Source organism: Delphinapterus leucas, chromosome 1 (assembly GCF_059928025.1).
Source record: "Delphinapterus leucas isolate spDelLeu-1000000601 "Yukka" chromosome 1, BTC_Dleu_Yukka2, whole genome shotgun sequence".
Lineage (NCBI taxonomy): Eukaryota > Metazoa > Chordata > Mammalia > Artiodactyla > Monodontidae > Delphinapterus > Delphinapterus leucas.
In genome coordinates, this window is record NC_143129.1 from 65,777,675 (window position 1) to 65,793,511 (window position 15,837).

Here is a 15,837-nt window from a genome sequence, read left to right on the forward strand (position 1 = left end):
GCCCTCTTCCTCAGATCAGAAGGAGAGCAGTGTGGTGAAGGGATTTGGGTCCCACTGCCCTGGGAATTGCAGAGCGCCTGGTAAGTGTGAACTCTGCCCCAGGCAGTGTTTATGGTGGCGGGGTCTGATGAGGGGCTACTGAGCCGTGGGGTCAGCAGATGGAAGCTGGGGGGGACAGTGTTGCCCCGTCTCATGAATCCCTGAGCACTGCCCTGCCTGCTAGAGCCGCTGATTGCTGCCCTTTCTCCACTGGTAGTAAAACAGTCACTAACCTGGTTGCTCTCCCTAATACCTCCTGTCATCTGGAGCAGTGACCTAGTCAACCCCAGCCTGGAAAGGCCCCAGGAGGTGGGGACAGCGCGGGCTGCAGCTGCCGCGACGCCTCGGGGAAATGTAGAGGAGGAGGACACTGCCACCCGCAGCCGCGCGGCGTTCACTGCAGTCCTGACAGCGGCCAAGCCCGGCCAAGCCGGGCGCAATCGGCTGAGGCAGAGGCAGGAAAGGAACCATGTTCCCAGCTTGCCCTTGCCTCTGGGTCCTCGTGGTCCTGGGCTCCAGCTGGGCAGGCTGGGGGAGCCTAGGGGCTGAAGCAGCGCGGCTAAGGCAGTTCTACGTGGCTGCTCAGAGCATCAGCTGGAACTATCGCCCCGAGTCCACATACCTTAGGTAAGGCAGGCATGGCGACCGGTGGGCTTCTCCAGGGAGGACAATCTATTTCTTTTAGAGAGCATTCCCTTTGCAATTGCATTGCTTTTTTTTTTTTTTTTTTTTTTTTTACTTCAGGCAGGTAAATACTATTAATAGAAGAGCATAATGAATAAAATAAGCTTGGTGGATGCTCATTTTGCCTCCAATAATACAAGTTTATCATTCTGAGGATATAGAAAATAGTGTTTGGCTAGATGCTGTTTAAGTTTGCTGTTAATACAGTTTTGTTAGTATGATTGATAGTTGATTTAATATATTGATTGATTCAAAAGCACCAGGTACCTACCTCTTCACTCCTGTTCCAGATTTTTAGTAGTCTAGTATTTTATTAAACTTCTAGTTACATATTATTTATTCCATGTCCACATAACTTCATCTTCTAAAACTAAAGGTGTACACTGTATACTTTATTATAAGCAGGTTATTCGATAACAACTGCCATAATTTTGTTGTTTTCTTATAAATGACTTTCAAAACATCATCAGTTCATAAAAATGCAACATTGTTGTTCTTGTACCTTTTTTCTGCTTTGTGTGACTCTTCCTTTTTCTCTCATTCTTAATCACTCCCTGGGATATGGTCTACTCTGGCTATTTTGATAGAGTCACTATTAAAAGGCATATGTGACTTAGAGGGGGGTTAAATAATAAAACTGTATTTGAGTTGCAAACTATTTTTCCTAATTGAAAGGTTAAAAATAAGACTTCACAGAAATTAAACAAATCATAGGTTCTACTCGATATTTCCAGTTAGTTATGTTTTTATTTGTTTTAATGGTAAACCTCTTAGTGTGACTTAAGTTTTTTTGTAACTTAACATCACAGTTTAAGCAATTGTGAAAGATGTGTTCCTCTTTTACAGTTTCGAAACCAAAGCAATCTGCCAAGAAGATATTGTAATGTTTTAAGCCTTTTAGTGTATAACATTACCCTTTCAAAACCTTTTCTTTGTAACTGGGTTATTTTGGAGGGCATTGCATCTTGGTCTTGTAATAATAAGAAGTCCCTCTTTTTTCTTGTACAAAAAAGGAGGGACTTCTTATTTAAATATTGTACATTTAAATACATTTAAAATATTGTATTTCAAGGTGATAATCTAGGTCACACCCACACCCTTAGAGAACTGCTGCTAACTGAAACCCCAAAGGAAGTAGCAGTCTTTCCAACATTAATTGTCCTGCTCTTGGGTAGAACACTAACCTGGTTGCTGGCTTTCCTGGGTCACACTGTGCTTATGCTTTGGAGTTTGTTCTTTCTTCTGTAATTAACAACAAGAATAACAAGCAGAATTTTGGAGGCATAATCACATAGGGCAAAACTCTGATTCATATGGTGAATTCACATAGGAAGCCATGATTGGTCATCCTATCCTCTCTGTGGCTGAGTTTCCAGAATTCTGGGAAGAGTTGTTCCTCTGGTATTAATTACTGAGTCAAAACCATACAGTGATAATCCAGACCAACTGTCCATATTTTTGAACCTCAAATCATGTCATTTCTTTCTAGTACTTTTATGTGAAAAGTCTAACCTTGTATCTGGCTGCTTAAACTAAGAACTTGTTCTAAATTGTCCTACATCTAGAGCTAATGATACTCACTATAAAGAAATCAACATAGACAACTCCATCCTTTGCTAAAGTGTATTTTAGCACAAAGCAAAGATCTTTCCTTATTTCATGTAATATTGGCAGGACAGTGCCTTTTAGAGGTGAAATATATCTTTTATTCTTGCTCTGGGGCTGAAGTGAATGTTTTTGAAAATTTCCCTAAGGAAACATGTTCAATCACATGTATATAGTAACAGATACTGAAAAAAATACATATGTATTTTTTCTCATGTTCTAGCTTTATATGATTTTATTATGAATAAATCATCCTTAAATAGTCCTCATAAATGGAAAATTCATCATGCATATTGTTTAAATTCATGTCATCTTTAACTTTCAGACAAATTATTTTCCAATAGCAATTCAATTGTTCAAATTAAAATAAATATACCTCAGTATGCACACATAATATACACAGGGAAACATATTAGGAAACACACCTCTATTAAAATTACTCCACATAAAAGACTAATTTTTCTTAGTAAAGATTTTATACTGTCACCTATACTCCTGTATTTAAAGATCTAAGGTTAGGGATGGGAGCTATGTTTCAATTGTACATAAAACTAAACACACAAAATTACCACCACAGATAAATAAAAATGGACCTCCACATTAGGGACGCAAACTAACATACAGAATCCTAGGTTTCTTGGGCTCTAAAAACTCTATGAGGTTGTTTAATTCATTTTTAACTTTCATGTTTTAACTTCTTACTTTTCCCCACACCCAAAGCACCAATACCCCTAGCAAATAGTTGTCTAGTTTCTACTTGAATGCTTCCAGTGACTGAGAACCCACCACCTTCAATAGCTAGCCATTCCAAAAATACTTACTCATGCCTCCTTTAATTCTGTTTCCAAATATTAACACAGTTCTTGTATCTTACATTTTAAAATTATGAGAATGACTATAATTACAGATTTTTCTGCTCACCGGGAAAACCTAAAAGCTCAAATACAATTTTCATTATATTTTAAAAATACTACTAGCTAACACGCATTGAATATTTACAATGTGTCAGCTCTAAACCTTTTGTAGGTATTAACTTATTTAAAACTTGTAACAGTTCTGTGAGGGAGATTTTACTATTCGTCCCAGCTCACAATGATAGAAACAGAGGCACAAATTGATTAAATAAACTTTTCAAGGTTATATAGTTAACAAGGAGTAGACACAGGATTCAAACCCAGACACTCTGAATCTACAACCTGTTCTCTTAGCTTCTGTGCTACATAGACATCATGGCAAATGTGATTAGTATCCCTCTCTGTTACACCCTAATTATAGTGGGGCCACTCTCTGGATTAGGAAGCATAACAAAGCCAATATGGGCAACTGGTTTAGACATTGGTAAGAAATTTCCCCTAATTATCTTTCCTTCATCTTTGAGTTTAAGACAAGGATAGGAATCATGTGCCCATCTTTAGAGACACTGAAGAAAAAGATGGGAAAGTATCCCAGTACTCTCCCTGCTGCCCTCTCTCTGAATTTTTAACCATGAAAACAGTCATCCCTTGGTATCTGTGGATATGGAACCCACAGATACAGAGGGATAACTGTACTAGTCTGTTTTATATAAGGGACTTGAACATCTACAGATTTTGGCTCCAGGGTCATCCTGAACCAACCTCCCACAGATACCAAGGGATGACTCTACAATGGTTTTTGAATCCTGGCTTTGCCATTATCAACTGATTCTCCTTGGGCAAGTTACTTAAACTTTCTGAGACTTAGTTTTTTCATTTGTTTGTTTCCTATATGAATCTCAGGGTCTTGACTCCATTAGCTATCTTCAACTTCTCAGTGAGAAATAGAGTCCACCAAATCAATTGTTCTTTACAATGTTCCCCAGTCACATAAGACTGTATTTGATTGATGAGTTGAAAAACAGCTCACATATTTATTCATAAAGGATTTGGTCATGTCTTTAATCATTTAAAATCTAAGCCTAAAGTTTGGGTTCACACTATCATCTTGGGTTCTATTTTAGAAAATTGATTCTGAGTAACAGGATTGGTTAGGGAAGACTAAATTTGTGAAAGAATGGTTACCACAACAGAATATTCTTGAAGACGCCAATAATTATTTTATTAACTTCGCTTACTGTTCATATTTATAAGACCTTGGGCTTCTGAACTGCAGTTAAAAATACTGTTATTTCTAGTAAAAGTCTGAGGACATGAGAGATATATTTTGTTGTAATGTGCGAAGTACATGTCATGTAAGCCTTTCAAATTTATTTTATTTCCAGTTCGAATACTTCTGCAACCTCCTTTAAGAAAATTGTCTACAGAGAGTATGAAGCATATTTTCAGAAAGAAAAACCACGATCCACAACTTCAGGTAAGCCTGAAAATATTTTTCAATTTTAAAGATAAATCTCTATGGATAATTTGATATTCATATATATCTAAAATATTCACTTAGTGATATTTTATAGAAATGTGTGTTTTTGTTATTTTGGCTAGATAATTGGTAGAGCTCTTATTCATAGTATTGAGAATTGAGAAAAGCAAAGCATTAAGCCAAACTAGGGGCCCCTCTGAGCATGGGGCCCTGTGCAATTTCATGGGTCTCATGCCCGTGAAGCCAGCTGTTTTTAACTGTGATTAAAAAAAAAACTAAACAAAACTTCTAAGTGTTTGAATTTTTATTCACTCATCTAACGAACTATTATTGAACACCTGCTGTGGGTGCTAAATTGAACTAGGCACTATGGATGCCACGCTGGGCAAGAGAGACACATTTCCTGCCTTCCTGGAGCTTATGGTCTAGTTTAATGAGCACAGATGAGCCTTAGCAAATGATCATTTGCTGGGTCCCAAGACTCATTTAAAGGAACTGTATATGGCTGATTCTTTTGCATCTATCTTTCCCATCTCTTCTGTTTTATTTAGTGTGATGTATATAACAGCTATAATTTTTAGAGAAAAAATCTCTTTTTTTCCTAACCTCTTTTTTAATTAAGGACAGTAGGCTGAATGGGTTTCTGGGATCGTAAATATGGTAACATAGTTCACAGAACTGATAAAGGCCATTAAGAGAGAACTTCCTCCAGTTAGGTCCCCTAGTCAGTAATTCACTCATCCTTCCCCCCAACCAGGTGAAGACCTGTCATCTTCCCCAGACTCGTCCTTCTATCTCTTTTATTCATTCCATCTTGTTCTGCCTCCTCCTCAGATCTTCCTTTATCTTCAATCTTTCCTTAAATGGAGACTTCCCTTCCGTCAAAAATCCTCAACAATAAAACAGAACACAACTTATGTTCAAATTAACATCCGGTCTCAAAAAAATTCTCCCCTTGACTCTGTCTGCCTTTTCTCCGCTTTCCTTCATTACCAATTTCCTGTGTGATTGGTACATTTCATTCTCTATCATATCAAATTACTCTCCAAAAAGGGGCCCCATGACCTCTTAGATGCCAGACCAATGGTTTCTTTCCAGTTATTTTCCCACTTGATATTACTAGGACATGTAATGCTCCCCCTTCTTGAAACTCTCTCTTTACCTTGTTTCCCTGGTGCCACTTCCCCTGCTAACGGAGATGGAATGGAAGTGAATGGAAGGTGAGGAAATGTAAGTAGGAGGAACTTACATAGATAACTCTTTCCTGAAACTTGGCTCCAAATGGGAGGAGAAATAGGGTAGTTCTGGGAGGGAATGAGGGGTTTAAGGATATTTTAAGAGTTTTATTTAAAAAAGAAGGACAGTGACTTAAAATAATCTAAGTGCTCAAGGGAAGAATCCAAGAGAAAAGGAGAGGATAAAAACATCTGAGGGAGAATAACTGATGGAGCCAGACTCAGAAGAAACAGGAAGTGATGTGATTCAAAGCTGGGTTGGATCAGCCTGAGGTGGAAGAGATACTAACCTTCATGGGGGGCTGGGTGGGGAGCCTGGCAAGGGACCAGGTGAGTAACCTTTTATTAATAAGATTACTAATAAAATTAAGTTTGTCATTTTGGTCAGGAAATTAAAGGATCTCCTGTCCTCTACAGACTCTGTAGTCTATTCATTTTTATAGATCCAGCTTCAAGCTTAGTATGTACAGTAGATATTTAAGAACTATTTAATTAAGTTAAGCTGTGAGTGGGTAAAGGGAAGACGAGCTGGGAAACATATTCATTAGGCCTGGGAAAAGAGGAATTGGGCAGAGATTCAGAGCTCTCCTTTTTGTGACTTTTGCCAAGTTCACTGAATTTGAATGTGCTGTGTCAGCCATTGTGCTGAGTGCAGTAAGGGATAGAAGGACCAGTGCCAGCCTGCAGACTGCCTTTTAGGTCAGGTGTCCCCAACCCCCAGGCCACAGACTGGTACCAGTCTGCGGCCTGTTAGGAACCGGGCCGCACAGCAAGAGGTGAGCAGGGAGCCAGAGAAGTTTCATCTGTATTTACAGCCGCTCCCCATTGCTCACATTACCGCCTGAGTTCCGCCTCCTGTCAGATCATTAGATTCTCATAGGAGCGCGAACCCTACTGTGAACTGCGCAGCGAGGGATCTAGGTTGCGCGCTGCTTATGAGAATCTAATGCCTGATAATCTGAGGTGGAGCTGAGGCGATGATGCTAGCACTGGGGAGTGGCTGCAAATACAGATTATCATTAGCAGAGAGGTCTGACTGCCCAGAGACCATAATAAATCAATTTCCTGCAGACTCATATCAAAACCCTATCAGTGAGTGGCAAGTGACAATTAAGCTGCATCTTCCGAAGTAGACCGGACATAAGCAGCACACTTCGGGTGTCACTGTCTCCCAACTCCCCCAGATGGGACCATCTAGTTGCAGGAAAACAAGTGCAGGGCTCCCACTGATTCTGCATTATGGTGAGTTGTATAATTATTTCAGTATATATTACAGTGTAATAATAATAGAAATAAAGTGCACAATAAATGTAATGCACTTGAATCATCCCCAAACCATCCCCTGCCCTGGTCCGTGGAAAAACTGTCTTCCACAAAACCGGTCCCTGGTGCCAAAATGGTTGGGGACTGCTGTTTTAGGTGATACAGAGGCATCAATCATTTTTTAAAATTAATTTTTATTGGAGTATGGTTGCTTTACAGTGTTGTGTTAGCCTCCACTGCCAACAGAATGAATCAGCCATACACATACAGATAGCCCCTCCCTTTTGGACTTTCCTCCCATTTAGGTTACCACAGTTTATTAGGTAGAGTTCCCTGTGCTCATTTTTGAAGAGGAGAAGACTGTGACCAAAATCCTTGGAGCTGATGAATTTTGTAGTGATTTCCTGATTCAAACTCATAAGTTAGAAGTAGACCTTGACAGTTGATTTATGTTTAAGCCTGGTACACTTAAAATATTACCTTTGTCAACCCCAGTGTATCTCATCACATATTTGTTTTATGTGAACTCTGAGGCATTTTAACATTCATTTTCATGCAACCTCTTCCTGAACTCCCAAAGTTGCTTAATTATGAACCTTGGAGCACAGGGGTGGTGTCTTATTCATCTCTGTAATCCTATAATAATTGATACTAGGAGGCAAACCTGATGTAAAGGAAAAGTCTCAGATTTTTAATAAGATCTGGTGTGAACACTGCCACTGACTATGTGGCTTTCCCCATTCCATTGCCTAGTTCTGTGTTCTTTGTACCTTTTGCTTATTTCCTGCTCCACCCATCTGGTGGGTATGATTCTAGCCATGTGCCCCATTTCTCCAGCATGAGCCCAGAAGTTATTGTAATTACAGGTGGGGCTAAGGCTACAGGACTGGAGGTCTGATGAGACACCTGTCCAGTGAGGTTTGTGGACATGTGGACAGGTGGAGGGGCCAGGCTCATTTTCAGAAATCCTGTCTTGGGCTCTAAAACGGCTAGTTTTGAGTCTCTGTGTATTTCCCAGGGAGATTATGAAATGTTTGTCCCCAAAGGGGTTTTATATTAACAGCAACAATGGGCCGCCCTGTATTCTGCAACACATTATTCACCTGAGAGCAGGGGATTGCCTTAGCTGACCTCCTGTAGTCCTTTCCAACTCCCAAACTGCAAGAAATTGGGCACATGCTGTGCTAACTTCCCGGGATCTCAAGATAGGCTACTCCTTCCCCCAGTTTGGCTTTGGGCACTGAGGATAGGGTGGAAAAGGTCTTAGGCCATCTGGCTAATGAAGGAACTAAACAGCAGCTCAAACAACGTTCAGCCATGTGTTTGCCTACATGCATGAAGGTATTTGGTTTGTATTTATAAGAACATCCCTTTGTTTTGCTTTAATTCTGAAGAAGCAGATAGGGAGGCTAAATAAATATTGCAAAGAACTCATTGCAGTAAGAGGTTAAATCACTTAGAAGACTTATTCTGGGCATCTGGCATTTGCAGCCATGTGATGCCAACAAACAAATCAACCGAGCAAGGCAACCATGGCAACGAAATGCAGTGGACAACGTGACAGCAGTCAGCACCTGACTGGGCTCAGGGGCATTCTGGGCCGTGGGAGTAGCCAGTGGGGACTTCTGCTGGGAGCTAGGACTGAGGGTAGCAGCCAGAAGAGAGGGGTCAGCCAGTGGAGTCAGATGTGGCCAGGAGTCAAAAATGGTGTGGACGTTGGGACTGTTCCAGGAAAGTGGGGGATCTGACCCGCCCTGCAGAAGGTGCTAAAGAAAGCTTTGCTTCAAGAGTCCAGAGAACTGAGTTCTACACCCAGCAATGCCACCCAGTCACTCTCCGCACCCACTTCCCAGGCTTTGTAACCATCTCTATCATGAGGATTAAACTATGTGGCCTCCATGGTCCTGTGCAGAACTAACATAAGAACACACAAACAAAAAGCTTCAGGCACAAGGTCAATATAAACTCTAGGACTGGAGTTCAGTGAAAGGAATAAGTGGGTGGAAAGATAGGAGTTGGGGAAAGATAGGACCTCTATCTCAGAGATCACATTTTATCAATGCTAATAGGAAATTAGTTTTCTATTGCTGTAACACATTACCACAAACTTAGGGGCATAAAACAACACAAATGTATTATCTTAGAGCTCTGGAGGCCAGAAGTCCAAAATGAGTTTCACTGGGTTAAAATCAAGGTGTTCGTAGAGCTCTATTCCTTCTAGAGGCTCTAGGGGAGAATCGTTTCCTTGCCTTTTCCAGTTACTAGAAGCCACCTGCACTCACGGGCTCATGGCCCCTTCCTCCGTCTTCAAAGCCAGCAGGTAGCATCTTCCAATTGCTAACTCAGATACTCCTGCATCCCTTTTATGAGAGATTTTATGATTACATTGGGTCCACCTGGATCATCCAGGAAACTCTCCCCGTCTCAACATCTTTAACTTAATCACACCCAGAGAATCCATTTTGCCATATAAGGTAGCATATCCATGGGTCCCAGGGATTAAGTCAGGGACATCTCTGGGAGGCCATTATCCTGCCTACCACACCCACCAAAAAAAACCCTCCCACGACATCCTCCATTTCAGAGAATGGCACCCTCATCCACACAGCCCTCCAAGCCAGAACCTCACCAGCCATCCATGGCAACTTGATCTCCCTCATCCTCCACTCCATGTTCAACCCATCAAGTCCTGACAATTTGATTTCCTAAATAGCTCTCTAATACGTTCTCTCCTTATTATCTCCATTGCCCTAACCTTAAACTAGGCCAAGTCACCAACCTCTCTCTCCTGGAGCCTTCCATCTATTCTCCCAACATTCACTCTGGTTTCTCCCCAGATCACACTCCACAAATGCAGCCAGAGGTTTAAAAACCAATATGTGGTTCATGTCACATCCCTGCTTCCAGATACTCTTAGGTTAAAACGCAAAAGTCTAAGAGGCCTACAAGGCCCTATGTGACTGGACCTCTGATCATGCCTTTGGCTTCACTTTCTGCCTATCTCTCTTACCTACTAAGCTCTACCTTCCCATGGCTGTCAGTTCTCTGAATAGGCCAAGTTTTCTGGCACCTCAGGGCCTTCGCACATGCTAATCCCACTCCCTGAAATGCCCTTGTGTATCCCTTTGCCTCTTTGCCTTTGGACTTCAGTTAATGCATCACCTCCTCAGGGAAGCATTTCCCAACCCTGATTACCTCCCTGCTTCTAAGATTAGACTATATGCTTCTGTCAAATGCTCTTAAGAGAATCCTGTACTTTTCTTTCATAATATGAACCACAGTTTGTAATTCAATATTTGTGTGATCATTTGTTAAAATCTGTCTTTCCTTCTATTTTCTAAGCTCTATGAAGGCAGGGGGTACATCTATTTTACTCACCATTGCAATTCTAACACCTAGGATAATGTGAGCACTCAATATTTGTTGAATGAATGAATAACTACAAGGTGGGGGGCTGCAATACCAAGAGGTGGCTAAAAGCTCAGTATCTAGAATCACATAGATTTAAGTTTAAATCATGGATCTGCCTCTAATTAGCTGTATAATATTGGGCAAGATATTTAAATTCTCTGAGGCTCAGTTTCCTCATCTATAAAATAAAGATCTTACTATCTACCTTAAAGATGTATTGGGAGGTTTAATGTAAGGACTTAGAGTGCTCAGATATATCAAGAGGGACGTTTATAATTATCGCCACAGCAAACAAATGCCAGTTGAACTCCATGACTACTGTAACTTCCCTTTCCTGCTCCTGTGATTCCTAATGGGCAGAAACCAACCCCATGAGAGCTTATGGATGGCTTGGAAGTGAGAACAGCCAATTGTCTGGAAGAGAGCTTCTGGTGACAGGTTCTCAAGCTTTAGAGGACATCAGAATTACTCAGGAGTATACATCTAAAATGCAGGTTCCCAAACCCCACCTCCAGAGACTCAGGTTCATTGAGGCTGAGATAGTATTTACTTGGGAGTCTGCCTTTTAGTTAGACCCTCACTGATTCTGATGCAGAGCATCCAAGGACTACACTTTGGGAAATTCTAATATATGATTCTTCAAAAACCTTACTCAAATATCAACTCTTCCCTTAACTCTGCAGACAGAACTGGTCCTTCATCCTCTCTGCTCCCGTAGCACCTGGCCCGTATCTCAGCAGTAGCTCCTACCGAATGTCTATCTCTAAACGAGCTTGTGATCTCCTTAAGGACAGGGACGGTGCCTTATTTATCCATGTGGCCCCAGAGCCTAGCACAGTGCCTGGGATGTAGTAAGTGAAACCTCACTCTTGATTTCTGCACCCTAACCTGCTCAACCCGCTGTGTCCCCATCAAAGTAACTGATAACATTATTTATCCAGTTGCTCAGATCAAAAACCTTGGTGTCATCCTTGACTTCTCTCTCTCAAGTGCCACATCCAACTCCTCAGCAAATTTGCTGGCTCTACTGTTGAAATGTCCAGAATCCAACCTCTTCTCCCCACTTCATTGCTACACATGCTGGCCCAATACACTGTTGTCTCTCGTTTACACCACCTGTTCTGCTTCCACTCTTGTCACTACACAGAATATTTTGTACACAGCAGCTAGGATGAACTTTAAAAAATTATTTATTTATTTATACAGCAGGTTCTTATTAGTTATCTATTTTATACATATTAGTATATATATGTCAATCTCAATCTCCCAATTCATCTCACACACACACACCCGCTTTCCCCCCTTGGTGTCCATATGTTTGTTCTCTACATCTGTGTCTCTATTTCTGCCCTGCCAACTGGTTCATCGGTACCATTTTTCTAGATTCCACATATATGCATTAATATATGATATTTGTTTTTCTCTTTCTGCCTTACTCTGTATGACAGTCTCTAGGTCCATCCATGTCTCTACAAATGACCCAATTTCATTCCTTTTTAGGGCTGAGTAATAATCCATTGTATATATGTACCACATCTTCTTTATCCATTCATCTGTCAATGGGCATTTAGGTTGTTTCCATGTCCTGGCTATTGTAAATAGTGCTGCAATGAACATTGGGGTGCATGTGTCTATTTGAATTATGTTTTTCCCTGGGCATATGCCCAGTAGATTGAACTTTTAAAACATATCAGACCATGTCTCTCTGTTGCACAAAGCTCCAGTGATTTCCCATTTCACTTAGAAGAAAATCCAGAGTCCTTACCATGGCCCATAGAGGGTGATCTGCCCCCTCCACCCCCAACTTTTCTCACTCTGGCCACACTGTTTGCCTGACTGTTCTTTGGATACATCAAGCTCCTGCCTCAGGGATTTTGAATTTGCTTCAGGACCAGAGAACAGTCTGATCTGCTCCCTGACTTCATTTAGGTCTCTGAGGTCTCCCCTTCAGAGAGATCTAAAGTAGCCAGTCACCCTTCTTACATTACCCTGTATAAATGAAAATGAACATCTTTCTTGACCCAAGATGGTAGTCTCTCCAGGAATGACAGTGGATCAGAATGGGGTGGACATGGTCAGAACTATTTCTTCTACTCTCTTAACTAGCTTTGGGCCCAAGCCAAGTGTTTCTACCTTCCCATCCTTATCTCCCTGCATGTAATATAGAGTTAATGAGCTGGCAAAGCCTTCTAGGTTGAAGATAAACAGGTCAACCTCAGGACTGAGAGGAATGACGGCAATCACCCGTGGGGTTTTCTGCATGTTTTTCTTGCTTAGCAGCTCTGTCTTGGTAATCCTGAACACAGACATATTTTAAATCCTTGTTTTCATAGGACTTCTCGGGCCTACTTTATATGCTGAAGTTGGAGACATCATGAAAGTTCACTTTAAGAATAAGGCAGACAAGCCCTTAAGCATCCATCCTCAAGGAATTAAGTACAGTAAATTCTCAGAAGGTAAGAGGAATTTAACATCCCTCTGACAAGGGAAAACTTACAACTCTTTACCACCTGTGTCAAACATTTTAAACCATATTGTTGACCAAGTTAGAGAAATCTCCTTTCCTGCAACTGGTAATTATAAAAGTTGCTGCCTTCGTAGATTTCAGAGAGGAAAATGAAAAAGTTCTGGGGTCATCTGGACCTCAGTTTTTTGGTAGGTTCTTGATTTTTAATAGTTGGATGGGCAAGTTACCTAATCTTTATGAACTCCAATATGTTCATATGTACATATATTGCAAGAGGGGTTAAGGCAGGGGTCTACATACTTTTCTGTGAAGAGCCAGTAAATATTTTGGGCTTTGTGAGCTATGGAATCTCTGTTGCAACTACTCAGCTCTACTCTTTAGTACAAAAGCAGCCATAGACGATATGTAAATGGATGCACATGGCTGTGTCCCAATAAAACTTTATTTACAAAAACAGGCAGCTGACTGGATTTGGCTCATGAGACATAGTTCGAAATAGCGACATGGGACTAGCCTGGCACACAGATGGCACTTAATAAGTGATATTTGGTGGTGACGGTGGTAGTAGTAGTAGTAAAATTTTGGACATACTGAAGTACTTAAGAACATAAGCTTTGAAGGCAGACTTAAATTCAAATTCCAGCTTTACAATTTCTGGTTCTATGACCTTAGCATCTCTGAGCCTTAGTTTTCTCATCTATAAAATGAGAACGATTATAATTTTAACCCTTCATAAGATTACTTTGAGGATCAAATGAGATCACTTAAGGTAACAAACTAAACATGGTGCCTGGAACCTGGTAAGCCCTCAATAAATAATGATAATGATGATGATGATAACAATGATGGTGAAGATCATGAAGATGGTGGTGATAAAAGCCACAGGATGGTAAGTGCCCATGTTGATATTGTTCTGATTATTTCCATTATGTTGATGTTCAGACCACATTAAGCAGAGCAGAGTTCTGCTAGGAACTGATATAAGAAAATTATCCATATTGTAATAGATATTGGTATAATAACATTTAAAAATAAATTTTAACCCTTCATGATTCACAAATCTTCTTTTTCCCATGTGTTCCAGCCATTATACCTTTGAAGAGAGGAACTGGGTAGGAGAGTGGTTTACAATGTAGGTTCTGGAACTAGACGTCTGGTGCAAATCCTGGCTGAGACACTTATTAGCTGTGTGACTTTTGAAAAGTTACTTAACCTCTCTGTGCCTCATCTTTCTCATCTATAAAATGGGGATAGTAATTACACTTACCTCATATAGATTTGTTGTCATGAAATATTAGAACAATGCATGACATATAATAAGCACTTGACAAATATTAGCTATGATGGTAAAGGTAATTCTTCAATCAAAATGTGTTCAAATTCTAAGTTATATGTCAATTATATCTCAATTAAAAAGTTTAAAATATGCTCAAATAATTTAATATTTATTTGACAATATAGGGATTAGAAAGTGACTTTTATATTTATTGTTTCCTATGTAAATTGTTATCAAACTCATTCTGACAACATATAAATGACTGATAATAAGTCAATGAACTAACCTCCCCAGGACTATTAGTATTATCACTCAATATTTGGCTTGAGGAAAAACAATGAAGCATTAACTGTAATTTCAGGCATCTTAAAAAGGCACTTTGGCAAGACTCTGGGTGAGGTAGCATGCAATGGCATAGTGACATAGTGAAGAATCACCTACTTATAAGGATTCCAGATGACTGCATCAGGAATTCAGCAACACAATGCACAAGGGGAGAACCCTCAGAATGTCCCATGCAGGTTCTCTTTCAGGTGTGGGAGGAGGTAAGCGTTGTGGACTTTGTATTCTAGCTAAGCTGTTTGCACAGGGAATGAACCTTGCAACAGTATCCCCCTTCCTTTACTGTTTATTTGTCCCTACACTCCCCTATGGCCAGAATCACGTATGAGCAATTGTTTAAAATGCTCCCACCACCTCCACTGGTCACTTGGTTATTGCCCCTGGTTTCATGAGTCTGAGAAAGGTAAGCACAGATTGATGGGGAAAGTCAAATGTTATCTTAGAAATGAGATGCAAATCTAGTAAACAGCTAAAAAGTGTCCTTTGCGGTGAAAAATAAAAATAAAAAATAAGACAAGGCTTCTATTCATTTTATCATGCCCTCTCTGAGAATAAAACATCTCCTCCTCCTTCATGTCTGACACTCACCCTCACCCATAGCCTCCTTCTATGGTCTGAACTATTTTTTCAGGAGTGGAAATAAATTAACTACATGCTGAGTCAGCTACAAGAGAATCCAGATTCCTTTATCTCAGAGGTAGATATTTGAGAGATGAATGGTGAGAGGTTGAAACAATATAAGTGTCTTGAGAGCAGACTCAATTCTTGCCTGTGTGGCTGCTTGATCTAATCAGTGAATGATCCAACCTAGACAGCAATCTTCCTTATCTGGGAATTAATCCTTGAGCCCCACTAAAGATTTGGAGACCTACTGTCAGCAGCTAGAAGAAAAAGGTAGCCATGGAAAGAATGCTGGCTTTAGAGCCAGAATGACCTGGGTTTGAACCCTAAGTTTACCTAGAAAATTTCCTTTATCTCTAACTCTCGGTTTTATATCTATAAAATGGGGATAGCAATTCCTCCCATCTAAAGTTATTGCAAGCGTTAGTCATAATATATTTTAAGGTTTTTGGCACATAGTTGCACACAATAAGGAGAGTGTTATTGCTGTGGTTCTTTCATGGCTGTTTATATTGCAGGCATTAAATTTTGTTTCCACAAGCTTAGATTGAATGAAGACC

General features: G+C 40.4%; 1 protein-coding gene across 2 annotated transcripts in view; it reads left to right on the forward strand.

The window, feature by feature from the left end:
- The first annotated feature begins 458 nt into the window (after positions 1-458).
- Positions 459-15,837, forward strand: part of F5 (coagulation factor V) — an 85,508-nt gene continuing 70,129 nt past the window's right edge. Inside the window, exons 1-3 of one of the 2 annotated variants that reach the window (XM_022560158.3) lie at positions 459-666; positions 4,568-4,659; positions 12,905-13,027. In XM_022560158.3, coding sequence (XP_022415866.2) covers positions 509-666; positions 4,568-4,659; positions 12,905-13,027 — 373 coding nt within the window. In that variant the 5' untranslated portion in view covers positions 459-508. The remainder of the gene's footprint in view (positions 667-4,567; positions 4,660-12,904; positions 13,028-15,837) is intronic. The other variant, XM_022560156.3, reaches the window with a different exon arrangement.